This window comes from Mesoplodon bidens, assembly GCF_964165515.1.
Source record: "Mesoplodon bidens genome assembly, chromosome: 16".
NCBI classification, from domain to species: domain Eukaryota; kingdom Metazoa; phylum Chordata; class Mammalia; order Artiodactyla; family Ziphiidae; genus Mesoplodon; species Mesoplodon bidens.
Window position 1 is genome coordinate 1769128 of NC_138173.1, and position 27895 is coordinate 1797022.

A 27895-nucleotide genomic window follows, 5' to 3' on the forward strand; every position below is an offset into this window, starting at 1 on the left:
AAGTGACGAGTGTGTTCAGTACCCAAACCTTCTGGGGCGCTCCTATCTGTTGACTAAGATGCTTTCCCCCTGAGGTAACATAGTATTGATATTTTTCTAAACCTTGTAATTCAATACTAACATGGAACTTACGGCGGCAAATAAAGTTTGATTTTAAGGGAATTTGAGTCTAATGAACATAATGAGGCTTCCGTTAAGGTGGATCTAAATTTATTCAATTGGGCGCATTTCCGGTCACTTGTGTAATTGCGCCGTGGTCTGGGGGTCTCCGAGAGCCAGGAGGGGCTCATCCTGTCAGGGCAGAGCCGACGGATGCCTGTTGGGTGTCTGTAGGCAGCGGAGCAGGAGAGGAAGAGGGTGAGTCACGGGAGAGCTCTGCTCTCACCCCTGTTCCGAGAGCTGCTCCCTTGGAGGCTGAGCCTCCACACTTACCCTCAGGAGTATCGGGGCAGGAAAGACGGCACCTTCCCGTTCGTAGAAGGTGGTTTGTTGGCACAGATGTGGGCTGCCCAGGCCAGATCCTGGCTCGTCTTCCTCCCAATCTTCAGTGCTTACGACTGGCATGTGGTCAGTGCCCGACCACGTTCCTGTGAACAAAGTAAGTAGAATGTAGGTTTTTCTTATGAGGACAATACAATTTAGCTCAACTCCTACAAATATATGTTTTAAATGTTACAGTATAATGTAATTGCATTTGAATTTTTCCCTCCAATTTTGACCCTGAAAGATACCCAGATTTGCTAGTTGGAACAGCCTTACGTGATTTACACACATACACAAGCCATTGTGTATTTATCCATCATAAATATAACCAACTCCACCCGAGGAATCAAACATCAGCAAGATTGAAGAAACCCAGAAGGTAATGACTCACTCTTAGCACAAGGTTAGGAAATGTTTAGTTTAAGAAAGTGCTGTTACTTATTAAATTTGAGATAATTTCTTAAAATGCCTCTACAATTTAATTTTTAAAACTTTTTGAAATGTTTCAGGCTTACAAAAAAGTTGTAAGGTTAGTAAAATTCCCATTTACCTTTCACTCAAATTCCTTTGTTACATTTCCTCGAACCTGCTTTTATCATTATCTATAAAGTTTTTTTAATTATTTGAGACTAAGTTATAGACAGGATGCCCCTTTACTTATAAATACTTCCTAAAAACCATGTATATCCTAAAACCAGTAACCTTACTTTATATAATAACCACAGAATAATTTTATAATGATCGAAAAATTAAGGGATTTCCCTGGCTGTCCAGTGGTTAAGAATCATGCTTCCACTGCAGGGGGCACGGGTTCGATCCCTAGTTGGGGAACTAAGATCCCGCATACCGCGTGGTGGCACGGCAAAAAAACATAAAATAAAATAAATTTTTTAAAAAAATTAATAGTTACCCAATCTACAGACATTCAGATTTCATCAATTATCTCAATGATGCTCATAGCAAAACTAAAAAATACATGTTTCTGCTTCAGGATCACAAGCCACATTTTTTAGAATTATTTATTTATTTACTTATTTATTTGTTTGCACTGGGTCTTAGTTGTGGCAGGTGGGCTCCTCAGTTGAGGCTCGAGGTCTCCTTTGTTGCGGCATGCATGCAGGATCTAGTTCCCTGACCAGGGCTCGAACCCAGGCCCCCTGCACTGGGACCATGGAGTCTTACCCACTGCATCACCAGGGAGGCCCTACAAGTTGCCCTCCTCAGCTGCCCGCTGCTGCCTGGGCCCCTCCAGGGCTTCCTACAACACCTGCCCCATGATCTGAGCTGCAACCCTTTCCTAAAGGGGCCCCTCCCTAACCACCTGCCCTAAAGAACGGAGCCAGCGGCCACCTCTGCCGCTCTTATTCTGTTACCCTGCTTGCTTTTCAGCACTTATCATGGTGGGAAATTGTCTCATATATGTATTTGTTTAAGAGTTTGCTGTTAGTCTGCTTCCATTAGCACAGAAGCTCCATGAAGGCAGGGACTTTTTCCAAGGCAACTACAAATTTTCCAGATAAAAAGAGAAATCTATAAAACCTCATGGGCCCCATGATCATTGCAGCATTATTCACAGTAGCCAAGACATGGAAACAACCTATGTGTCCATTGATGGATGAATGGATAAAAAAGATGTGAAATTATATATATATATATATTTATTTATATTTTTATATATGTAACTATACACACAATGGAATATTATTCATCCATAAAAAGGAAGGAAATCCTGCAATTTGTGACAACATGGATGGACCTAGAGGGTATTACGCTAAGTGAAATAAGTCAGACAGAGAAAGACTAATGCTGTTATGATCTCACTTACATGTGGAATCTAAAAACAAAAAACCTCAGGGCTGTTTATCCTTTGGATTCTCCTCTCACTGCTCTCTGTCTATTGTTGCAAATGGAAAGTTATAAACTTTAAAATCTGCTTCCCTTTCTTCCCAGGCTTTATCAGCCTCTGCAGAGACGGAGCAATGGACTCCGTGTTTTATTTAACAAACACGCCTCACACAGCCCACGTGCCGTGTTCTCCCCTCTCAGCAGCTCCGCGGGGCAGTGCTGCTCCATTTCACAGGCACATCTCTTTGGCCCCCGAACTGGGAGGGCTGGAGGAAGACACCGGTCCAGCTCGTTCCCCCGTGAAAGAGAATCAGCTGATGCAGCCACCTCCCCTTTGTGGTGTCTCCTCGCGCTGAGGGCTGAAATGCAGGGCCGATCTCTGCAAGGGTAGGAGGCTGTCTTCCGGGAAGGGGCAGCCTTCCGCAGCGTTTGTTCCAGAACCACCTGGGAGCAGTGAGACAGGTGGGCCCTGCTTTGCCCCAACAGAACAGCATCAGCCTTTACATGGAAACATCTGATTCGGTGATGTTTTCTGCTCATAACATTTAGCAGTCCCTGACTTCCCTCCTGCTGCTCAGATGCCTGGGCTTCTGGCACAGACTCTTCGATTTTCAGTGGGATTTCACAGGCAAAGTGTGTGATCTGATGGCTTGAAGTACTGTGAACCCTAAACACACAATCTCACAAAAATGAAAACAGTCTTTGCTTAGTTGGAAAATTATATTGTAACATAATATTATATAACATATAGAGCATCCGTGCTAAGGCTTCCTATAAGCTATCTGCTGTGATTATTTCAAACAGGGTTTACAGTAAAAGATCCCTGAAAACGACTTCTACCTGATCAGATACATTCTGAACTTCTGAGCAACCAGAGGGCCAAGCTCAAGCTCAGCGATGTGTATTTTAAGTGTATGAAACCTCTTCCCCCTGAACCGTGGAACTTTGGAAAGGGGTAAAGCGCTAGAGAATAATGACTTAATTGGCAACACGCTCCTCCTCAGGACTTTTGGCATTATTATAGCAAAACCACATTGGACTCAGGAATAAACTTTAATGACTGATTCTTACAAGACTCCTGTAAATTAAAAAAGGATACAGTAAAGGCAGGCAGAGAAGTAAAACTTATGGTCACAGCAGAAAGCTTCAGCACCAGGCACAGCCCGTCCTTGGTTACTCACTCAGTAACCGTCGCCAAGCGTTTATAACATTGCTCCTTGTGACCCTAGCCAATCCTCCCAGCTGCTCTGTCCCCGAACCTAAACTTGCCGAATTATCCCAGCTTGCACTGTAACTCTGGACTTTGCTGTCAAAATGCAAACTACCTGGAAGGACTTATACATCAAAACACTGTCAAATGTGAAATTTTGCTCAGAATGAATTTGTAAGTGAGAAGGGCCTTCAGAAGAAAAGATGACAGGTTGGCGAATTATCAAGCGTGTGAAACACTCTGCTCACTTATTCTCAGTATCAGATTTCCAGATTGTAGATAATCCTACGTAAACTCAACTTCTCATGGATAAAGAACAGACAGTTCCATGAAATAGGCTTTGGCTGTGGGGTCCAGGTGCTTTCCAAACTGTTGATTTTACACATTAATGATTCTTTTAGAACAAGGTTAATGTCATGGTAAACTATTCTGTTGCTTAATTAGTAGCTGTTATTAAAGAAAATAGAACTTTATCCACCAAGGAAACACTGATTCATGTTGTTGATAAGCCTGTTTGTTTAAAATAATAATATTTTGCTTTTACGTCTTGTGCCCTCTGCATATTAATAACTAGATATGAAGGTTGCACAGATATATCAAAATTTTTATTGAGGTACAGTTGATTTACAATATTATGTTAGCTTCAGGTGCACAACATAGTGATTCACAATTTTTAGAGGTTATGCTCCATTTATAGTTATTATAAAATACTGGCTATATTCCTGTGCTGTACAGTATAATGTTAGCCTATTTATTTACACATAGTAGTTTATGCCTCTAACTCCTCCATAACCTCTACCATGCCCCCCTCACTGGTAACCACTGGTTTGTTCTCTACATCTGTGAGTCTGTTTCTTTTTTTGTTATATACACTAGTTTGTTTTACTTTTTAGAGTCATATAAATATCATACAGTATTTGTCTTTCTCTGACTTATTTCACTCAGCATAAAACCCTCCAGCTCCATCCATGTTGCTGCAAATGGCAAGGTTTCATTCTTTTTCATAGCTGAGTAATACTCAATTGTCTGTTGATAGACACTTAGGTTGTTTCCATATCTTGGCTATTGTAAACAATGCTGTAGTGAATATTGGGGTGCATGTATCTTTTTCAATTAGTGTTTTTTTTTCAGGATATGTACCTGGGAGTGGAATTGCAGCATCATATGGCAGCTCTATGTTTAGTTTTTTGAGGCACCTCCATACTGTTTTCCACAGCGGCTGCACCAAGTTGCATTCCTACCAACAGTGCACGAGGGTTTCTTTTCTCCACATCCTCACCAGCACTTGGCCGTTTGTTGTCTTTTTGATGACAACCATTCTGACAGGTGTGAGGTGGTACCTCATTGTGCTTTTGATTGCATTTCCCGGATGATTAACGATGTAGAGCATCTTCTCATGTGCCTGTTGGCCATCTGTATGTCTTCTTTGGAAAAATGTCTCAGATAAACTTAAGATGAAATATACATCAAAGAGGAGCAAAATAGAATTTTGTCCACTTTGTCCAACTCCAACGCCACTTAGGAGCAGAGCTCTTTGCCCCTGAATTTCAGAAAATGCTACAGACGGAGAAGCAGCAGCTGATCCATGTGGGCAGTGAGGCACTCTCCTTCCCTGCCTCTAAGGGTAGAGCAGCATCTCTTCCTGCAGAAACAGCTTCCTGTTTGTGGGACCTACCACGTGCAGTCCTTCAGTGACTCCCAAAGCTGCTTAGTAGAACCTTCATTCCTCAGGCTGGCAGGGGCCCGTGTCCAGCTCCCCAGCTGCTGTGGGCTGAATGTTGAGTCCCCCTAAAATTCCTACATTGAAGCCTAATGCCCAAAGTGATGGTATTAGCGGGCGGGCATATGGGAGGTTATTGCAGGGCCCCACAATAGGAGTAGTGCCCTCATAACAGAGAGCGACCATCCCGAGAGGATACAGTCGGTTTTCCGCAACCCTGGGAGAGGGCTCTCACCAGCCCCTGAACCTGCTGGTGCCACGATCCTGGACTTCCCAGCCCCCAGAACCATGAGAAATAAACTTGTGTCGCGTATAAGCCACCCAGTCTCTGACACTTTATTTTTTGATAGCAGCCCAAGTGGACGAAGGTGCCAACCTTCCTCCAGCTGCCCCCCATTCACCTCTGGGTGTGTCATGCTCCCCCTCACTCGGTGCTTCTGCACAAAATGCCTTCTCTGACCAACTCCCACCTGTTCTACAAGATCAGGAACCTTCTCCGGTCCTCCCACTGCCCTGCACCCTCCTCTCTGGGACGTTTGCTCTGCAGCACCATGCTTTCTGTACCTGCTGCTGTGGGTCTCATCTTTCCTCCCCAGGACCCAGTGCAGGGTCTGAGTGCTTGATGGAAGTGGAATAAATACATAAATACGACTGGAATGCACTTGTAGTCCCATGAGCTCTTACTGAAATCCACTGTATGGAATATAAATAAAGCTCCTTGCTGTTGGTAAGATTTTTTTAAAGATATAATCAAGACACTGAGACAGATAAAATGACAGTGTCAAAGGTTTTAACTTACTAGTTAATCAGAGCATCAATAAGAAATTACGACTGGGTCAAGTGAACAATGGAAGAAAATTGGTATTAATTTATAAACTGAAGCAAAATGGGACTATACACAGGGAATAATCTATGGGAATCACTGGACACAATTTGTATTTCTATGGACAAAAATCATGGCCATTGTTATCAGTTTTTTACAAATTAATGAGTTGTAAAATAGCTCAAAGACAGCAAAAAGAGCAGAGAACCTGCAGAATCACGTCACCCAGACAACATGTTTCCCTCACATACACCCAGTGCGCTTCTCAGTTCATTTCAAAGTCTTTTACAATTTTTCCTTTTACTTCTTTAAGTCTGAAACTGTCAGAAGCATTAAAAAATTTCAAGTGTTGGGACTTCCCTGGTGGTCCAGTGGCTAGGACTCCGCACTCCCAAAGCAGGGGGCCCAGATATGATCCCAGATCAGGGAACTAGATCTCACATGCATGCCACAACTATGAGCCCATGTGCCACAACTACAAGCCTGCATGCCACAACTACAAGCCCGTGTGCCACAACTACAAGCCTGCATGCCACAACTACAAGCCCACGTGCCACAACTACGAGCCCGCATGCCGCAAGTAAAAAAAAAGAATGATCCTACAAACGGCAATGAAGATCCCACATGCCACAAATAAGACCCAGTGCAGTCAAATAAATAAATGAATATTTTTTTAAAAAAGAAGTACAACAGCATAGTACAAGGATTATACACCATGACTAAGTGGGTTATATTCCAGGAATGCAAAGTTTGTTCACATAATACACCACATTAATAGAATGAAGGAAAAAAATCACATTGTAATCCCTATTCATGCAGTGAAAGCATTTGACAAAATTTAACACCTTCCATGATAAAAAAATTTCAAGTGTTTTATAAATGGCAAGAGCAGAGAGACAGTAATTGAAACACCTATTTCAACCATCAGAAGATACACTTAGTTCTGAAAATAGCGTGTGAAAAAAGTACTTTAGATCAAGGTGGAAAAGGGAAGAGTGAAGTCACTGTAAGTTCAGAAATATCTAAAATAATTAGACATATATGCATACACATTAGCACTATGAAAATCATTTATGAACTGGAAATAATCTAAAATATGTTTCATAAATCCTGCTGACATATCTTCAAGCATAAAATTATGGTTTGAATGGTAAAGAGGCTCTGTGCAAACCAACATGATGAGTGTCCTCGACCGTGCACGTTGAATCCTTAGACAGACAACAGGCAGGAGACGTCATTTCTGCTCAAAATTAGAACACAGTCCAGCGACCTCAAATGAGCATTCACGGCCTCCTGACTTGCCAACAAACAGACTATTCAGTTAGTTCTAGGGTTGTAAGTATTCTGTATGTGTGGTGGCTGTGTTTGCTGTCAGCCTGGTCAAGCTGGAACTGTTTCCTGGAATTCCGTTCCCTGGATTGTCTGGGCTGGGCTGGCCCAGGAGGTGTCTGCCGGAGACCAAGGGGCAGTAAGAGAGCAGCCGTTCCGTCAGCAGGTGCACTCCCCCCGGGCCCAGAGCTGCCTGCTCACCTGTGGGCGGAGGAAGGCCCCTCCCCCAGGAGCAGCTGCGAGCACAGCCCCGATGGCAAGGGCACCGCCTTCCCTGCAGGTCCTGGCGACGCCCGTCCGCCCAGGCTGCTCTGCTGTCTGCTGACCTGCAGGGACACCACTGTATTTCCATCTTAAGGCTAAGTCTTCCAATCCATGAGCATGGGCTGGCTTTCCATTTATGCACGTCTTCTTTAGTTTCTTTCAGCAATGTTTTCAACACTGTTCAGTGTACAAGCTTTTCTCCTCCTTGGTTAAATTTATTCCTATTTCTTATGCCATTATAAATGAAATGGTTTTCATAATTTCCATCACAAATGGTTCACTGTTAGTGTATAGAAATGCAACTGACTTTTGTGTGTTGATTTTGTATACTGCCACTTTGCTGAATTAGGTTCTTAGTTCCAAAAGTTTTTTTTTTGTGTGTGGAAGTTTTAGGATTTTCTACAAGATCATGTCATCAGCAAACAGAGATAATTTTATTTCTTCTTTTCCAATTTGGATAAGTTTTATCCCTTTTTCTTGCCTAACTGTTCTAAAACTTCCAATAATGCATTAAATGGAAGTGGCAAAGTGAGCAACCTTATTGCTGATCTTATGGGAAAAGCTTTCAGTCCTTCACCACTGAGAATGTTGTTAGCTATAGGTTTTTCATATGTGGCCTTTATGATCTTGAGGAAGTTTCCTTCTATTTCTAGTTTTTTGAGTGTTTTTATCATGGAAGGTGTCAAATTTTGTCAAATGCTTTCACTGCATGAATAGGGATTACAATGTGATTTTTTCTCTTCATTCTATTAATGTGGTGTATTATGTGAACAAACTTTGCATTCCTGGAATATAACCCACTTAGTCATGGTGTATAATCCTTGTACTATGCTGCTGATTTCAGCTTATGGTATTTTGTTGAGAATTTTTGCATCAATATCCATAAGGGATATTGGTCTGCCGTTTCCTCTTCTTGCAGTGTCTTTGTCTGGCTTTGGTATCGTGTAATGCTGACGTCACAGAATGCATTAGAAAGTGTTCCCTCCTCTTTAATTTTTGGGAAGCATTTGAGAGGATCAGCATTAATTCTTTAGATGTTTGGTAAAATTCACCAGTGAAGCCATCTGATCCAGGGCTTTTCTTTGTTAGGAAATTTTTTATTACTGCTTCAATCTTCTTACTGGTTACAGGTTTATTCAGATTTTCTATTTCTTCATAATTCAGTTTCAGGAGATTGTGTGTTTCTAACAATCTGCCATTTCCTCTAGGTTATCTCATTTGTTAGTGTACAATTGTTCATAGCAGTCTCTTACAATCCTTTCTTATTTCTGTATGATCATTAGTTATATCCCCACTTTTATTTCTGATTTTAGTCATTTGAGTCTTCTTTCTTCCTTAGTCAGTCTAGCTAAAGTTTTCTCAGTTTTGTTTATCTTCTCAAAGAGCCATCTTCATATTTCATTGATTTTATTGTCTTCCTAGTCTCTATTTTATTTTCCTACACCCTAATCCTTATTTTTTTTTCCTGTTTCTTTCCTTCTGTTAGCTTTGGGCTTAGTTTCCACTTCTTTTGCTAGTTCCTTAAGCTGTATAATTGGGTTATTAATCTGAGATCTTTCTTCTTTTTTAATGTATGTGTTTACAGCTATACATTTCCCTCTTTACACTGCTTTCACTGCATCCCGTAAGTTTTGCTATACTGTATTCTCGGGAAATTAGAAAATTTCCCTTGTGATTGCTCTTTTGACACAGTTTGTTTGAGAGTGTATTGTTTAATTTCTATATATTTGTGAATTATCCAGTTTTCCTTCTGTTAATGATTTGTTTCATTTCATTGTGATAAGATACTCAGCATGATTCCAATCTTTTAAAAATTTGTTTGACTTATTTTGTGACAGACATTCTATCCTGCAGACTGTTCCATGTGCATTTGAGAAAACCGTGGGTGATGCTGTTGTTGAGTGAAGTGTCCAACTCGTCCACAGTATTGTTCAGTCTTCTATTTCTTTCCTGATCTTTTGCTTGGTGGTTGTATCCATTATCAGAAGTGGTGTACTGAAGACTCCAACTGTTATACAGAACTGTTTATTTCTGCTTTTAAGACACAAAGGAGGAGCTAGTGATGTAAGCTTGATGTCCAAAGAATGAGGAAGAAGGTGGCCTTCTCCCCCTCCCCACTTTTCCTTTGATGGTAAAAATGTAGCTCACTTAGTTCTTGGGGTGGAGCCCTCTTGCCTGCCCACTTGTAGCCTTCACAAGTGTCCTATACTAATCAGATCCACTGCTTAACTCCCACTCTGTCCCTCACTGAATTCTTTCTGTGCTGAGACATAAAGAACCTGAGCTGCATTAATTCCTGAGACCAGTTGTGTGGTTTCAGCTGGAATGAGAAGACTGATGATTAATATTCCCAAAACATCACCCTGTTACCTCATCACCAGTCAGAAGAATGTCCATGAGCTGATCCCACACCCTGCAACCCTCACCCCTCATGTTGCCTTAAAAACCCTTCCCTGAAAGTCCTCAGGGAGTTTGGGTCCTTTGAGCACTAGCTGCCTGTTCTCCTTGCTTGGCACCTGCGAGTAAACACTGTACTTTCCTTCACCACAACCAGGTAGATTGGCTTTGCTGCACATCAGGTGAGCAAAACAGAGTTCGGTTCGGTAACATGAGGATTAATTTACGCTGATTATTTTTTTAAATATTTTCTTTATTTTTTTGGCTGTGTTGGGTCTTAGTTGCAGCACGTGGGATCTTTGTTGAGGCATGTGAGATCTTTCGTTGTGGGGTGCAGGTTTTCTCTCTCTAGTTGTGGTGTGCAGGCTCCAGGGCGCATGGGCTCTGTAGTTGTGGTGTGCAGCCTCCAGAGCACATGGGCTCTGTAATTTGCAGCACGCAGGCTCTCTCACTGAGGCGCGCAAGCTCAGTAGTTGTGGTGCGTGGGATTAGTTGCCCTGCAGCATGTCGGATCTTAGTTCCCTGACCAGGGATTGAACCCGTGTCCCCTGTATTGGGAGGCAGATTCGTTACCACTGGACCACCAGGGAAGTCCCTAGGATGATTATTTTTAAGGCCCAAAAGACTCAGGAAGAACCTCTGGCCTTTCCCCTAACTGCCTAAAAATATAGATAGAGGAACTTGTTCTAGGAAGAGTCCTGGAAGCAGACAAATGTCCAAAATTAAGAGAATGGCTTGATAATGTGATAAATATTTTAAAGCCTTTAAAATCATAATTATGAAGATTGAGTGGAAAAATATTTTTTACTGAAAGTAGTAAATAACATATAGAATATAAGAGGAATTATAAAAATGTTTATCTGAAAGGTGTATAAGAAAGTAGGGACTTTCCTGGTGGCACAGTGGTTAAGACTCTGCGCTCCAAATTCAGGGGGCCCGTGTTTGATCCCTGGTCAGGGAACTAGATCCTGCATGCATGCTGCAGCTAAGAGTTCACATGCCACAACTAAGGAGCCAGCGAGCCACAACTAAGGAGCCCGCCTGCCGCAACTAAGACCTGGTGCAACCAAATTAAAAAAAAAAAAGAAACTAAAAGTGGATGTGTTAAAGAAATAGTCATGAATAAATTATAACAGATTAACAAAATATTTTATGTTGTTATCTTTTTTCTTTAAAAAAGAAAAAGGGGGCTTCCCTGGTGGTGCAGTGGTTGAGAATCCACCTGCCAAAGCAGGGGACACGGATTCGTGCACCAGTCCGGGAAGATAGCACATGCTGTGGAGCAGCTGGGCCCATGAGCCATGGCCGCTGAGCCTGCACGTCCGGAGCCTGTGCTCCGCAACAGGAGAGGCCACAACAGTGAGAGGCCCATGTACCGCAAAAAAAAAAAAAAAAAGAAAGAAAAAGGAATTTAGATATCTAGGAAATTTATGACTTTATGTCAGATCCTCCCTCTCAAGGAGTTCTATGTAACCCCGAGTCATCTCCCTAATTTTAGCATATGCAGTTCACATTATTTCAGTGGTTGTCCGTTCTTCCCAGCTATGGACTTAAAACTTCAAATATTACCAATGTTCCTCAGAGTTCCCTTCATAGAAAAAAAACCCCCAAAAAACAAGGGAGTAACAACAAATTACATCTGTATTATCTTGGTTTTCATTATCTCCTGTTTATTTAGATTTAAGAATGCTCCAGCTGCTGAATGTGAGGAAGAAGAATGGACCCACTGAATGTGGACTTAACACCATGACAACCAGTCAGTATTCTAACAGGAGGAGGAGAATTGAGAGAGCCGACACATTAATCTTGGCACTGTGGTGAAAACGCTTACTTACAGGGTTCTGGGCTTGAACAGTCAGCTCTCAGTACACAGTGAATAATGAGTCTACTTTCACCCTACCACTTTGTCTGCCGGGACACTTCAGAAAGGATGCGCTATGTCCGGGGATGGCTGGAATGGACAGCAGAAATTTGTAGTCCTTCCCCTGGGAGGTTGCTCTAGCAGAGCATAGCCAGCAATAATCCCTGTCCAAATCCCAGGTGATGGGATTGATCAGCCTGACTGAGAACAGGGGGGCCTCTAGAGGTACTGGCAAGAGACTGCAAGAAGCGGGTAGGGATGATGTTCAGCTGAGATGTACTGGGAGGAAAAGAGGTCCAAGTAGAAGCAATGGCCAGTGACAAGACCCTGGAGTGGTTGTGAATCTTCATTGTTGGAGGGATAGTGAGGAAGCACATGGGTTGGGTATGAAAGAGCGAAGGGGAGAGAAGTAGGAGGTGAAGATGGGAGATAAGGGAGCAGGCGTGGGAACAGACCATGTAGAGCCTTCCAGGCCATTGCAAGAACTTCAGCTGAGTACGACGAAAGCCACTGGAGAATTTAAAAAAAAAAAAAAAAAAAAAATATATATATATATATATATATATATATATATTTTAGAGCAGTCTAGGTTCATAGCAAAACTGAGTGATTTCCCATATACGTCCCTGCCCCACACATGCATAGTGTCCCCCATTATCAACACCCGACCAGATGGTATATTTGTTACAACAAACCTACACTGACGCATCATAATCACCCAAAGCCCATAGTTTATATTATGGTTCACTCTCTGTGTTGTACATTCCATGGGCTTGGACAAATGTATAATGACGTATCCACCATTATAACATCATACAGAGTAGGTCCACTGCCCTAAAAGTCCTCTGTGCTCTGCGTACTCAATCCTCCCTCTCCCGTAACTCCTAGCAACCACTGATCTTTTTATTGTCTCCACAGTTGTGACTTTTCCAGAATGTCATATAGTATGTAGCCTTTTTCAGATTAGCTTCTTTCACTTAATATACAGTATTATGCATTTGTTTCTTCCCTGTCTTTTCATGACTTCATAGCTCATTTTTTAAAGCACTGAATAAATACTCCACTATCTGCATACTGTACATCACAGTTTATGTATCCATTCACCTACTAACATCTTGGCTGCTTCCAAGTTTTGGCAATCATGAATAAAGCTACTATAAACATTAATGTGTACGTTTTGAGTGAATATAAATTTTCAACTCCTTTGGGTAAATATCAAGGAGCAAAACTGCTGGATTATATAGGAAGAGTATATTTAGTTTTGTAAGAAGCTGCCAAACTGCTTCCAAAGTGACTGTACCATTTTACAATTTTTATTTATTTATTTATTTACTTACTTGGCTGCATCGGGTCCTAGTTGTGTCATGTGGGCTCTTTGTTGCTGTGTGTGGGATCTTCCTTGCTGCACGCAGGATCTTTAGTTGCGGCATGCGAACTCTTAGTTGCATCATGTGGGATCTAGTTCCCCAACCGGGGATCAAACCCCGGCCCCCTGCGATGGCAGCACGGAGTCTTAACCACTGCACCACCAGGGAACTGCCTAAAGTTCCCTGCCAACTTTGCTCTTTTCCCCGGCTGCACCATTTTTCATCCTCACCAGCAACAAATAAGAATTCCTGTGGCTCCACATCCTCACTGGCATTTGGTGCTGTCAATGCTCTGGGTTTGGCCATTCTAATAGGTGTGTAGCAATATCTCTTTGCTGTTTTAGTTTGCCTTTCCCTGATGACAAATGTTCAGCATCTTTTCATGTGCTATTTGCCATCAGTATTTCTTCTTTGGTGAGGTGTCTGCTAAAGTCTTTGGCTCACCTTTCAGATTGTTTGTTTTCTTATTGTTGAGTTTTAAAAGTTCTTATAATTTGATAAGAGTCCCTTATGAGATGGGTCTTTTATAAATATTTCTCCTGTCTGTGGCTTGTCTTTTCATTCTCTTGACAGTGTTTTTTTGCAAAGCAGAAAATTTTAATTTAAGTCCAGTTTATCAGTTCTTTCATGGATGGTACCTTCAGTGTCCTATCTAAAAAGTCCTTGCCAAGCCCAAGGTCATCTAGGCTTTTTCCTATGTTAACTTCTAGGAATTTCATGGTATTGCATTATATACTTCAGTCTGTGATCCATTTCAAGTTAATATTTGTGAAGGGCATAAAGTCTGTGTCTAGATTCTTTTTTTTTTTTTTTTTGCATCTGGATGTTCAGTTGCTCAAGTATCATTTGCTGAAAAGACTACCTTTGCTCCATTGTATTGCCTTTGCTGTCTGTCAAAGATCAGTTGACTCTATTTATATAGGTCTATTTATGGACTCTCTATTCTGTTCCATTTATCAATTCTTTCACCAATACGATTTTGTCTTGGTCACTGTAGCTTCGTAGCAAGTCTTGAATTCAAACAGGGTCAGTCCTCCAAACTTGCTCTTTTTCTTTAATATTGCGTTGGCTACCCTGGGTGTTTGCCTCTCTGTATAAACTTTAGAATCAGGATACATACTGGGATTTTGATTGGGATCACATTGAATCTATAATTTGGAAAGAACTGACATCCTGATGATATTGAGTTTTCCTATCCATGAACATGAAATATCTCTCCATTTATTTATTTCTTCTTTGATTTTGTTTATCAGAGTTTTGTAAGTTTACTCAGATCTTATATGTAGTTAGGTTTGTAACTAAGTAATTTGGGGGGTGCTTATATTAGTACTGTTTTTAATTTCAAACTCCACTTGATCATTGCTGATACATAGGAAAGTGATAGACTTTTGTTTGATAACTTTGTATCCTGCAACCTTGCTATAATTGCTTATTAGTTCCAGATTTTCTTGATTCTTTCATATTTTCTACATAGGAAATCATGTCATTGGCAAACAAATAAGTTTCTTTCTTCTCCAGTACAGTGTTGAAAAGGAGTGGTAAGAAGGGGCATCCTTGTCTTGTTCTTGATCTTAGTGGAAAATCTAGTTTGTTACCTTTATCATGTCAGCTGTTGGCTTTTTGCAGATATTCTTCATCAGGTTGAGGAAGTCCCCTCTATTCCTATTTTACTGATAGCTTTTGTCATGAATGAGTGTTGGATTTTATCATATGCTTTTCTGTATCTATTGATATGATCATGTGGCTTTTGTTCATAACCTATTGATATGATGAATTACATTGATTTTTGAATGTTGAAATAGCTTTGCATCCCTGAGATAAATCCCACTTGGTTATGGTGTGCAATTCTTTTTATACATTGTTGAATTCTATTTGCTAATATTTTGTTGAGGATTTTTGCATCTATGTTGAAGAGATAGATTGGTTTGTAGTTTTCTTTTCTTATAATGTCTTTGGTTTTGCTAGTAGGGTAATGCTGACCTCACAGAATGAGGTAGGAAGTATTCCCTCTGTTCTATCTTCTGAAAGTTTGTAGAGAATTGGTATAATTTTTTCCTTAAATGTCTGATAGAATTTACCAGTGAAATTGGTGGGCCTGGTGTTTTCTGTTTTGGAAGGTTACCGATTGTTGATTTATCTTCTTTAGTGTATAGGTCTATAATATATAGAGAGATCTATTCATACTATTTTGTCTGTGAGCTTTGGCAAATTGTATCTTTCAAGGAATTGGTCCATTTCACCTGGGTTGTCAAATTTGGGGCATAGATTTGTTCATAGTCTTCCTTTATTATCCTTTTAATGTCAACAGGATTTGTAGTGATGTGCCCTCTTTCATTTCTGGTATTAGTAATATGTGTTTTCTGTCTTGTTAGCCTGGCTAGAGGCTTATTGATCTTATTGATCTTTTCAAAGAATCAGCTTTTGGTTTTGTTGATTTTCTCTATGGATTTCCTGTTTTCAATTTCATTGCTTTCTACTCCTAATTTTTATTATTTCTTTACTTCTGCTTACTTTGGATTTAATTGGCTCTTTTTCTGGTTTCCTAAGGTGGAAGCTTAGATGACTGATTTCACTTCTCTCTTCTTTTCTGACATTGCATACAATGCTCAAAATTTCCCTCTAAGTACTGCTTTCACTGTATCCCACAAATTTTGACAAGTTCTGTTTTCATTTTTAAAAAAGCTTTATAGCAATCCCGGGAATTCCCTGGCATTCCAGTGGTTAGGACTCGGCACTTTCACTGCCAGGGCCTGGGTTCAATCCCTGGCCAGGGCACTGAGATCCCACAAGCCTCACAGCATTGCCAAAAAAAAAAAAAAAAAAAAAAGCTTTATACCAATCCCTATCAAAATACTAATGGCATTTTTCACAGAACTAGAATAATTCTAAAATTTGTATGGAATCAAAAAAAGACCCTGAATAACCAAAGCAATCTTGAGAAAGAAGAACAGAGCTGGAGACATCACACTCCTAGACTTCAGAGCTACATTAATCAAAACAGTATGATGCTATCATTCAGTCCTCACACATCAGTTGCTGATGAGGCAACTAAGATCTACAGAGGGCTGCACAGTTAGATAATGAAGACAGGATTAGTCCAGGTCTAACAATTTCCATTAAATGAGCTGTGTGGAAACACCAGTGTATGCGAGTGAGGTTTCCCTTTCTCCTGGACTGTCATCTGTCTCCCTGGTTTCCTCCTTTGTCCCTAACCCAGGGTCCACAAGGTAAAGGCACTTACAAACACCACTGGCTTACCAGTAGGCTGATGTACAGATGCTTCTGCCAAAACAGTGAGTCCAAAATAAACTTTTTGACAAAACAAACACACAACAAAAACAGTATGAAATGAGCACAAAGACAGGCACATAGAACCATGGGACAGAACGGAGAGCCCAGAAATAAACCATGCACTTGTGGTCAATTAACCTACAACAAAGAAGGTAAGAATATAACTGATTACTGTTATTGTACATTAGCTAATCTTACAAATACTGAGTAACCATTACCATGCATCAAAAACCTTCACTGACTCCCAAAAATGTGTAGACTGAATTACACACTTCTAAATGACACCCGAAGCAAAGATGAAATCTCAAGAGAAATTTACAAAGTTTTTTTTTAATTGAGGTATAGCTGATTTACAATATTATATTAGTTTCAGGTGTACAACATAGTGATTCTAAATTTGTACATTATACTCCATTTAAAGTTATTATAAAACATTGGGTGTATTCCCTGTCCTGTACAATATTTGTACCTCCTAATCTCCTCCATCTTGTCTCTCCTCCTTCCTTCTCACCACTGGTAACCACTAGTTTGTTCTCTACATGTGAGAGTCTGTTTCTACTTTGTTACATTCATTCCTTTGTTTCATACTTTAGATTCCACACGCAAGTGAAAACATCAGAATATGTCTTTCTCTGTCTCACTTCACTTAGCATAATACCCCCCAGGTCCAACCATGTAGTTGACAACGCTAAAATTTCATTCTTTTTAACGGCTGAGTAATATTCCATTGTGTATATATATTCCACGTCTTCTTTATCCACTCATCTGCTGATGGGCACTTAGGTTGCTTCCACACCTTGGCTACTGTAAGAGAGTGTATTAGTTTCCTGCTGCTGTAGAACAAATGATGCCAAAATGTAGTGGCCGAAAACAGCAAACATTTGTTACCTCATTTTCGGGGGGTCAGGATTCAGGCAACCTTTACCTGGGGTCCTCTGCCTCAAGGACTCTAGCAGAGTGGCCCTTAAGGTGTTGGCCTGGGCCCAAGTGTCACCTGAAGACCTGAGTGGGGCGGATCTGCTTTCGAGCCCACCCCGCCATGTTTGTTGACAGGATTCAGCTCCTCAGGCTGTTGAACTGAATGCTTCACTTCCTCAAGGTTAGTTATTGCCCAGAGGCTGATGTTCCTCGCCATGTGGGCTTCTCTGTAAGGTAGCTGTCAGGATGAGAGCTGACTTCCCTCAGAGGGAGCAAGAGAGCAAGGTATGCAAGCTAGCAGTCGTTTCGTGTTTTGTTTTTTTCGGGGGCCTCACCACGCGGCTTGTGGGATGATCTTAGTTCCCCCACCCAGGATCCAACCCGGGCCCTGGGCAGTGGAAGTGCCGGGTCCTAACCCCTGGACCACCAGGGAAGCCCTTGCAATGTAGTCTTCTTAAACAAAATCTCAGAAGCAATACCCCACTCTTCTGTCTTATTTTATTCTTTCTTTTAAAATTGATTTTTACTGGCATAGAGTCACTTTACAGTGTTGTTGGTTCCTTGCTGCACAGCAAAGTCAGTCATAGGTACACGGATACCCACTCTTGCTCAGATTTCCGTAAGACATGGGCCGCTTCACGAATTTGCGTGCATCCTGGCAGGGGCCACGCTAATCCTCCCTTCTCCGGTCCAATCTTAGGGTATGTGCCGCCGCAGTGGGCACTGCCTTATCTTATTCACTGGAAGCTGGTCAGTTAACACAGCTCCCACAAAAGGCAGAGGGATATTAAAGAGCAAGGCATGAGGCCAAGAGAGGGCCACCGGGAGCCGCGGCAGAGGCTTCCGATCGCAGAGAGCGAACCGAACAGCGCCCGTTTGGCCGCTTCATTTTTAGGGGGCGTGGCTGGGACCAAGCACTGACACCCCCTCCACGTTCAGAACCGAGCGGAGGGTCTGTCTCCTCCCCAAGCCTCCGCAGAGTGCAAGGGACAGGTAAACAGGGGCGCAGGACGGAAAGCAGCAGCCCACCCAGCAGGCCCACTGCCCGGCCGCAGAACGAGCCCCACTCATGCGGGCCGGGGCGGGGAGAGGTCCGCGCGCCCTGGGGACGTCGTGGACTTGGGGGTCGTCCCGGTCGTCCCCGCGGCCGCCCAAGCCTCGTGGGCACCTCCGCCGTCCGGACGCAGTGATGCTCCCCAATCACTCACAAGCGGAAGGAACTTTCTAGACTCAGACACAGACTTCAATCACGTTTCTCTCGCGTTCCTATCTCAAAAGAAAGCACGAACAAGGTGGTTTAATTCTAAGGGCTCCTTAAACTTTTTGTCACTCCTTGAATTATTTTCGACGGAACCGTCAACGCCCCTGTCTGGTCAGGGCCTCATTTCCACACGAACTTCGTCGAACTCCACACAGATGCCACCCTCCCCCGCGACCGAGGACGGCCCTCTGGGCGGCGCTAGCGCACCTGCTCCGACGCACACCTATGACGTCAGAGCCCGCGCGGGCTCTAGGAGCACGTTCCCCTCCCGGAGCATTCTGGCCTCGCGCTCTTCCTCTCCGTCACGGGGACTGACTCAAGTCTGTTCCATAAGCTTAACCTGCACCCTTGCACTCTGATTTTGCGGCACCGTCCCAGGAAGCCGGAAGCAGGAAGCCGGAAGCAGGAAGCCGGAAGCCTCGGGGCGGGTCTGCGGTGACGCGCCGGAAGCTGGGGGGCGGGAGCCTGGGGCCGGAAGCTGCGGGGCGGGCGGCGGCGCTCCCGGAGGTAGCGAGGACGTCGCGTGCGTCCGGTCGGTGCGTCGGGCTGCAGGAGAAGATGGCGGTTTCCACAGGTCAGTACCCTGCCGGGCCGCCTGCTTTTCCATCCCAACCCGCGCTGCGCCTCTGCGCGTAGCTGGCGGCCGGCCTGGCGGTGTGGGAGAAGCCGGAGTACGGGCCCTCGGCCGCCGGACTTTCCGCGGAGCGCGGCCGGAGCAGGGAGGGTCCTGGCGGCCGTCGGGGCGGCGGTCGTGCCCGCGCGTCGGCTGCGCGCCTGGGGGCTGGGCTGGGCCGGGCCGGCTGGGCCGGGGCTCTGGCGGGCGGTGCGGGAGCGAGGAGGGGAGCCCGGGCGGGCCGCGTCCACCTGGGCGCGCGAGGCCTCGCGTGGGGGGTCCTGGATGGAGCGGGTCCGACCCCCCGGTTCGCCCTGACGTGGGCGGAGGACACGGCCGTTCTTACCGACTGAATGAATGCGTGTGGTCTTTCTTTCGCTGGAGTGAAAAACTGAGGTGCAGACTAAATAGAAGCAAGGAGCGAGGTGAACGCTAATTGAAGAAAAAGCGGTTTCTTAGATTAGCTGGTCGGCTCCTCTCGTACTGAATACAGTTTTGGTTTTCTCTGAGCACAGACGTAGAAATTCGGTATTAACACTGAGGTTTTAGAAATTTGACCATTACAGTATGTTAAAGGGGCACAGTTTTATTACTTAAAACGTTAATACGTATGGTCTTTAATTTTTCTAATCATTATTGAACCGTGGCTGTGGAACAGTGTGGTTTTTGTATTTCATGCCATCATTGCATAATAACACGAATTTTCAAGTCTCTGTATACTTAAGTGGAAGGCTTCGGTGTATGTTGTGATGGGTACTTTTAAGGTAGTGCCATTCTACCTTCATTTTAATGAAGAATTGCGTCTTTTGTATCGCATCTTTATTACGTACAGGTGTCAGGATAAGCTGTTTAACGATTTTAGCGTTGGGGAGCTATTTCGGTACACTTGGGGTCAGAGCTAACTAGTAAAGCGTGGATGATTTAAAAAGTGACATTTTAGTATTAAAACTTTACTGTCCTTGCTGTTTGAAATTGAGTGTGCTTGTGCATTAAAACTCCATGTCTTTTTAAGAGTTGTGCTTCGTACCTGAAGGTTCTTGAAAATTTAGTAATAAAGTGGTGTGTTTCAATTTGATTGATAGGCTTCATTTTGTGGATTTCATTTTTTTTATTTAAACACGATTTTTCTCCCCTCTAACGTTGTACATGTGAGAGAGTGTCGAAATATTTTGAAAAGACCAATGATTAGATTATGTTAATGGCAGGTGCTCTTTGTTAACCACAGTGAGTCATTTTTGGAAGTTGACTATGAATTATAAAGAGGTTGGTGAGAGATTACTAGCACGTTTATTGTACATTGGAAGCCTGTATTTTCTAGTTTATATTTTAGCATTCTAATTGTTACATTTACGCTGCTTTTAAATTTATGAGATTCGAAACCTGAGCATAATCAGAAAGAATATCTTTTAGGCAGTTAGTTGATGTTTTCTTAAATCACTGAAAATTTTTTTTTTTTTTAAAGAAGATGTTGGGGGGTAGGAATTTATTTATTTATTTATTTTTGCTGTGTTGGGTCTTCGTTTCTGTGCGAGGGCTTTCTCTAGTTGTGGCAAGCGGGGGCCACTCTTCATCGCGGTGCGCGGGCCTCTCACTATAGCGGCCTCTCTCGTTGCGGAGCACAGGCTCCAGACGCGCAGGCTCAGTAGTTGTGGCTCACGGGCCTAGTCGCTCTGCGGCATGTGGGATCTTCCCAGACCAGGGCTCGAACCCGTGTCCCCTGCATTAGCAGGCAGACTCTCAACCACTGCGCCACCAGGGAAGCCCAAATCACTGAAATTTGTTTTGAAACTGTTGTTAAAAATTGCCTTGGCGAATTTCATGTACCGTTTATTCCTTTTCTGTGCTTTACAACATTGACACTGTCATCCAGCTTGGGCAGAGAGGAGTGCAGAAGCAGTTTTGGACTATGTTTCGAAACTATTTTTAAATTATATTTTCTCTTAGTTCTACTTTTGTATTGTTCGCCTCTTGGTAGCAAGAGAGGGAAACAGTACCCGTGTATTTGAGAAATAAATGTAATAAAGCTTGAAATTTTAAAATTAGGGTGTACCGTACATGTTTTTTATTTAAGCCAAAATAATCTTGATAAAAATAGCTATTTAATAGTCCAAAAAGAAAAAAAACACCTGACAGGTATTTTTTTAAACTTTAACTAAAGCATTATATTTTAATTTGCATTACCTAAATCGTATGCTTTTAGTCTTTCTGTTACTGGAAGAAAAATTGGCAGGAAGAATTCTAACTAGACTGAGATCTCTAAGCTGACCGATACTTTGCCATACCATTTGGTCCTCTTTGTTTTGCAGTTGAGTAAACTGAGGCCTGAGGAAATATAAGGTTTTACATAGTTGGTTAGCAGTAGAGTCCAGATCAGAATCCAGGTTTTTTACTCTCAGTTTAGTGCTTTTTCCATCATGAGCAACTATGAATTTGGAATAATCCTGAAATCAGGAATCTTACTTCCTTTTAGGCTTGAGAGTGGCTTTCATACTTCTCTTCCTAGCAGAATCCTTGTTTCAGACTGTCAGATGCTTCTCGTGGACGGAAGTAGGGCTGTGGTGGAGACCCCACTGACTAGGTTCCCCTTTCCCAAGAGACAGTCACCTCTGGGGGTCAAGATGATTTCATAGGACACGGCTTAAGAAACACGACTCTTTGGGATAGAAATTTGTTAGTATATTTAGTACCTGTGATTCAAAAATTTAATCACATCTCAGCACTAATAGAAGTATTAATGTTAGATTAAAGAGTGTGGTAGGTCTACGTAAGCCATATAGGAGGAAAACGACCACAGTGAAGCCTAATTACCTTTTTCAGAAGCGGGAAGCATTATGTATACTGGAACAGGAACTGGGCTGGCCTTGTTTTAATTTCCCTGCTGCCCTGGTAGATGGCCGTGCTAGGTGTGCAGTGAGTCTCATAAGCCTTGCTTTTCTGTCCCTTCTATGAAAAGTCTGGACTACATGATTTTGTTTCTTTTCTGCATCTTCAGGATGAAGATTTGTGGATATGGGCAGAACTTGGGAGTAGTACTAGAAGAAGAGGTTTGCAGGTGTGAATCATAGAACCTGGAAATTAAACAGTGCAAGAGCCGAACTGTAATAGTCCAGGGTATTTCCCTCTTGAGACTTTCATAACAGGCCTGGGAGATTTGTCTATGTGAGTTCGGAACCTGGGTGCTCTTGACATATGTTTGCTCTTGATAATATCGTCCGTCAGGCAATACAACCTTACTATCAGCAGTCCTCCCTTTGCATGGTAGTTTGGGTGGCAAACCGAAGCTGTTCAAAGCAATCTTAGTAAGTGAGAAAAATTATGATTATTCTGTGACCTTTGAATATGTTTGCTGAAACACTGAAAAATTTCTGGGGTTACAAGCATATAGGAAAAATGGAAAAAATAGTAAAACTAACATTTGTTTAGTACACTGTAGTTTAAACGTGAGAGATTAAGAATTAGAGTGTTTTTGTTTATAAAACGCTTGTCAAGAGTAGTTCGAACAATGCTTGCCTTATCTTTTTATCGTATAGCTTATGTGGAACAAGCATCTTTTCTGTGCTTTGGTGAATTGTCATACTCCTGAATTTGGATCTGCTTCCAGTATTTTGTCATTTGTGCTTTCAGTGTTAGGAAATATCTCGGAGAGTTTCTTTATTGTGAAGTTTTTCACTTCCTCTGGGACACAGTCATCCTTTTCCTACATCTCCTTTCCTCATTTATGTCAATAAGCTCATGTTCACAGAATTCCTCTGCCTGCTCTTCCGGAGTCTCTCCGACGTTCCCACGGTCAAATTTCTTCTGTGACTCTCTTTACATTTGTTCAAATTTCACTTCCCGTGTTGCCAGTTCTTGTTTCTTTGCTGGGCTTTCATCTTTGTTGGCTATTTTTATGGACTGTCACTGGTGGACAAGGAGGCAGCTCTATTCCATGCTTTGCTCTCTGTTAACTGAGTAAGAGATGTGCAGTGAGCCCTCACCTACACGCTGAAAGCTGTGAAGTGCTGGCTGCTGGTCGGGACTGCTCGTCTGTCACTCACATGGTGACCTGTGGACTGAGGAGCTAGCCGCCACGTGTGAGCTCTGTGCGGTCGCTCATTGTCTGCGTACCGTGGAGACTGGAGTCTGAACCTTGTTGTTGGGGGACTGGTGTCTCACTAAACCGTGGTAACTGAAAGTTACCACGTGTGGAAAACCATGAAAAACGGAGATTGCTATGTGGAAACATCCACTTAGCAAGTATTTGGGGAGATGTTTGACGCAAAACTTCAAAATGGATGTGAGGTATGTAGACTAGAACAAATGGAATGAAATCTAGTGTTCAAAAGTTTATTTCAGGGGCTTCCCTGGTGGCGCAGTAGTTGAGAGTCCGCCTGCCGATGCAGGGGACACAGGTTCGTGCCCCGGTCCGGGAAGATCCCACATGCCGCGGAGCGGCCGGGCCCGTGAGCCACGGCCGCTGAGCCTGCGCTTCCGGAGCCTGTGCTCCGCAGCGGGAGAGGCCACAACAGTGAGAGGCCCGCGTACAAAAAAGTTTGTTTCAAAAGTAGTTAACTGTTTTAAAAGAGCAAATGTATTTATAAGTAAATCTTTGCGATATTATTGTAAGACGGGACTTCAGGACTGGGTTTGGAAGTGTATTCTTGTTTACACAGTCTTTGCTGACTTGTGTAAGAGCAGATGTTATTTTCAGTTTAAGTTGGAACTCAGCAAAGTTTGAAACTACAGAAGGGGAGAGAGGTCCTTATGGCTTGTATAGGTCCTTATACATATATTGGAATAGTAGTGCTCATGGAAAGTACATTATGAATCATTTAGGCTCTAAGCAAAGTATATTTTATAGATGAGCACTATCTAGATATGAAATGTCTTTCACAAGATTACTTAGCTAGATGCTGAGTCCAGAGCTAGTTTCTTGATTTCAGGTTCTTTGATGCTGCTTCTGTATCACGCTGTATTCTGTAAACTTTTTGGTTGCTTCATGTAAGTGGAATCATACAGCATTTGTCTTTTTCTTTGTGACTCATTTCTCAGCATAATACTCTCTAGGTCCATCCGTGTTGTCGCAAATGGCAAGATTTCATTCTTTTTTATGGCTGAATGGTATTACAGTGTATTTGTGTGTGTGTGTGTGCGCGCACACACGTGTGTGCACCTTCCAGATCATCTTTATCCATTCATGTATTGATGGGAACTTACGTGGCTTTCATATCTTGGCTATTGTGCATAATGCTGCAATGAACATAAGGGTGCATATATCTTTTTGAAATAGTGCTTTTGTTCTCTTCGGATAAACAGCCAGGAGTAGAGTTGCTGAATTGAATGGTAATTCTAGTTTTAATTTTTTGAGAAACCTCCATACTGTTTCCCATAGTGGCCGCAGCAATTTACATTCCCACCAACAGTGCACAAGGGTTCCCTTTTCTCCACATTCTTGCCAACTTGTTTTTTGTTGTCTTTTTGATGACAGCAATTCTGACAGGTGTGAGGTGGTATCTCATTGTGGTTTTGATTTGCATTTCCCTGATGATTAGTGATGTTGAGCATCATCTTTTCATGTGCCTGTTGGCCATCTGTGTGTCTTTGGAAAGATGTCTTATTCATATCCTCTGCCCATTTTTTAAATCAGGTTGCTTTTTTGGATGTTGAGTTGTATGAGTTCTTTGTATATTTTGGATATTAATCCATTATCAGATGTAGTGTTTGCAAATGTCTTCTCCCATTCTATAGGCTTCCTTTTTGTTATGTTGAGAGTTTCCTTCACTGTGCAAAGCTTTTAGTTTGATGTAGTCTCATTTGCTTATTTTTGCTTTTTTTCCCCTTGCCTGAGGAGACATCCAAAAAATTATTGCTAAGACTGATGTCAAAGAGCATACTGCCTAAGTTTTCTTCTAGAAATTTTAAGGCTTCAGGTGTTACATTTAAGCCGTTGATGGATCTTGAGTCTACTTTTGTGTGTGGTGTGAGGGAGTAGTCCAGTTTGATTTTTGTGCGTGTAGCTGTCCGGTTTCCCCAGCACCGTTTATTGAAGTCACTGTCTTCATTGTATGTTCTTGTCTCCTTTGTTGTAGATTAATTGCCCACATAAGTGTGGGTTCATTTCTGGTTTGCCCGTCTTAAAAAATTTGCGTTATTTGTCTCTTTATTGTTGAGTAGTAAGAGTTCTTATATATTCTAGATACAGGTTCCTTATTAGATGCACGGTTTGTAAATATTTTCTCTCATTCTATAGGTTTTTTTATTTTCTTGATGGTATCCTTTGAAACCCCGAAGTTTTAAATTTTGATAAAGTCCAATTTATCTATTTTTTCTACTTTATTAAGATGAAAAGTCTGGCTTTTGGTATGTACTTCATCGTCTATCTGACTCTTTGTTTTAAAAACATCATGTTGACATGTGTAAGTTCTAAGTGATGATCTGGTTATGATTATTATCCAGGATTACCACATGACAGAGGGTAGGGGTCTCAGCCCTGCCTTGCCAGGTGTGAGGTTTAACATTAACAGAGTTACATAGCCAGATAGCAGGCATGCTTCAAGCAGTTTATTCGTTGTATAAGTATGTAATTATGCCATAAATTTTTTTCAGTCTAGTGACTGGAATGTTATTGAAAAGTACCAACGATGCATAGCTTGGTTTACTGTTTGTTATTCATGGTAGTGTCACCTGCTAACTAAATTATCAGTTACAGCTTACTAAACAGTATTGATGTAAGTGGTTGTTTCCTGAGAGGATATACTTAAGTTATTGAAAAGTTTTGTTCACCCTGCCAGCAGTGACTTGGCAGGATATTTCCTTTGCTTCTAACTGCAGCTCCCTGGTGTCACAGGAGAGCCCCTGTACCCTGTAGGTGGTCTCCGTCAGAGGGAGGTGTGCCAGTCCTCACTCCACTTGGAAGTCCCTGCTGGAGAGGAAGCAGAGTATGTTGTGGTTCACCTAGCTTTCTGCCACTCCCGAGTTTATTCTCAGGGAGGCATTCCTTCTAGTTCTGAAGTAAACATTGCTCGCAGGTTTCCTGGAGAATATTAAGGAACTCTGTTCTCCCTGGTTAGTCTGCCTCATTGAGATATCAGTAGTGTGTCTGAGCAAAATCTCTTGTGGTAGCTTATTGCATTTGAATGCGTCTGCCTACATGGTTGTCCTCACCCATCACCACCGCCAAGATGCTGGGGAAAGGATTCTGTGTTCAGAATCGGCATCACCGGCTTCAGGACTGGCCCATAAGTGTAGACAGAAAGGTTGAAAGTAAGCGTCTGCTGTAAACGCACCACGTGTTTATTGAGTGGCTCCCATGTTGTCATTTCCTTATGGTGCAGTTTATATGTGAGTGATTTAATAATGAGAAAACAAATGGCTCAAGTAAAATCTAGCTTTCCCCCTTTGTGTATTATAATGTTTTACTTTTAAATTTTGTTTTGAGTTTACTTTTCTGAAGTGAAGCGGTACTAAAAGGATATTTTGTGTTCAAATACTTTCATTAAATAAACACATGAAGCTGCATATTTTCTCCTTACCTGAGTTAGTATACAGCACATAGACTGTAAGAAGAGTTGCAGAATTTTGGGAGAGTGGCTGGGGACAGAGTGGTTTTGGCTGTCACCTAAAGAGTACCAGTAGCATGATTCACATTCTACTGCACATAATGCAGCTTCCATACCACGGGTTTGAGGCACTTTGCAAATCCTCTAATCCAGAGGATTTGTGTTTGAAGGTATAGTACAGATGCTTCAGATGTACGTTTGATTTGAAATTTTTTTCAGATTTATTTTCATCTGCCATACTTCATCAATTCTAAGACAAATTTTAATATCTGAAATGGATATATGGCTTCAAACAGTGATTTATTCCTATGATTTGGGGGCTGACTGTGTGGTTTTGCCGGTCTCCCTTCACCTGATGGTGGGCTGGGCCTTGTGCCCAGGCGCCTTGGTTCTAGTCCGCGTGGCCACTCCAGGTGCCCTGTTTGGACTTCCTCGCATGTCAGTAGTGTCTGGGAGGTCAGAATTTACTTGGTGGTTGGCTTCCAAGAAAACCAAACAGAAGCTATAGGGCTCTGATGAGGCTCTTCCCAGCCCAGAACCGCACCAGCATCGCGTTCTATCGAAACAAGTGGCAAGGCCAGCCCAGAGTCAGGGCGAGGGGAGTAGCCCTGGCCTCTGACCAGGAGGGCGTGTGCCTGGAGACAGGAGACAGGTTGTTCACAGCTGGCTCTGAGGCCGGCTACACTCCGTGTGCTTTGTTCTTGAGGGTGGATTTCACAGACTGGAGTATAAATCAAAGTGTATAAATATTTAAAAATTCTTGTTATATTTTGTCAAATTCCCTCTTCAGCAAGGTGTAGTCAATTTCCAGTGATGTGTAAGGATGGCTAAATGTAGTTTATCCACTGTCTTGCCAGCGTTGTGTTTACTGTGCTTTTAATTTTATTTTTTGATGGGAGTACAGTAATGTCATTTTTTTTTTTAAGCTGCATGTTTTTCTTATTTTCTCTTTTGGTTCATTTTCTTGTTGGATTA

At 42.4% G+C, this 27895-nt stretch overlaps 1 protein-coding gene across 1 annotated transcript in view; it reads left to right on the forward strand.

The window, feature by feature from the left end:
• The first annotated feature begins 19232 nt into the window (after nucleotides 1–19232).
• UBE2V2 (ubiquitin conjugating enzyme E2 V2) overlaps nucleotides 19233–27895 on the forward strand; it is a 30841-nt gene continuing 22178 nt past the window's right edge. Inside the window, exon 1 of the mRNA XM_081258209.1 lies at nucleotides 19233–19343. Within this exon, the coding sequence (XP_081114335.1) occupies nucleotides 19328–19343 (16 nt within the window). The 5' untranslated portion in view covers nucleotides 19233–19327. The remainder of the gene's footprint in view (nucleotides 19344–27895) is intronic.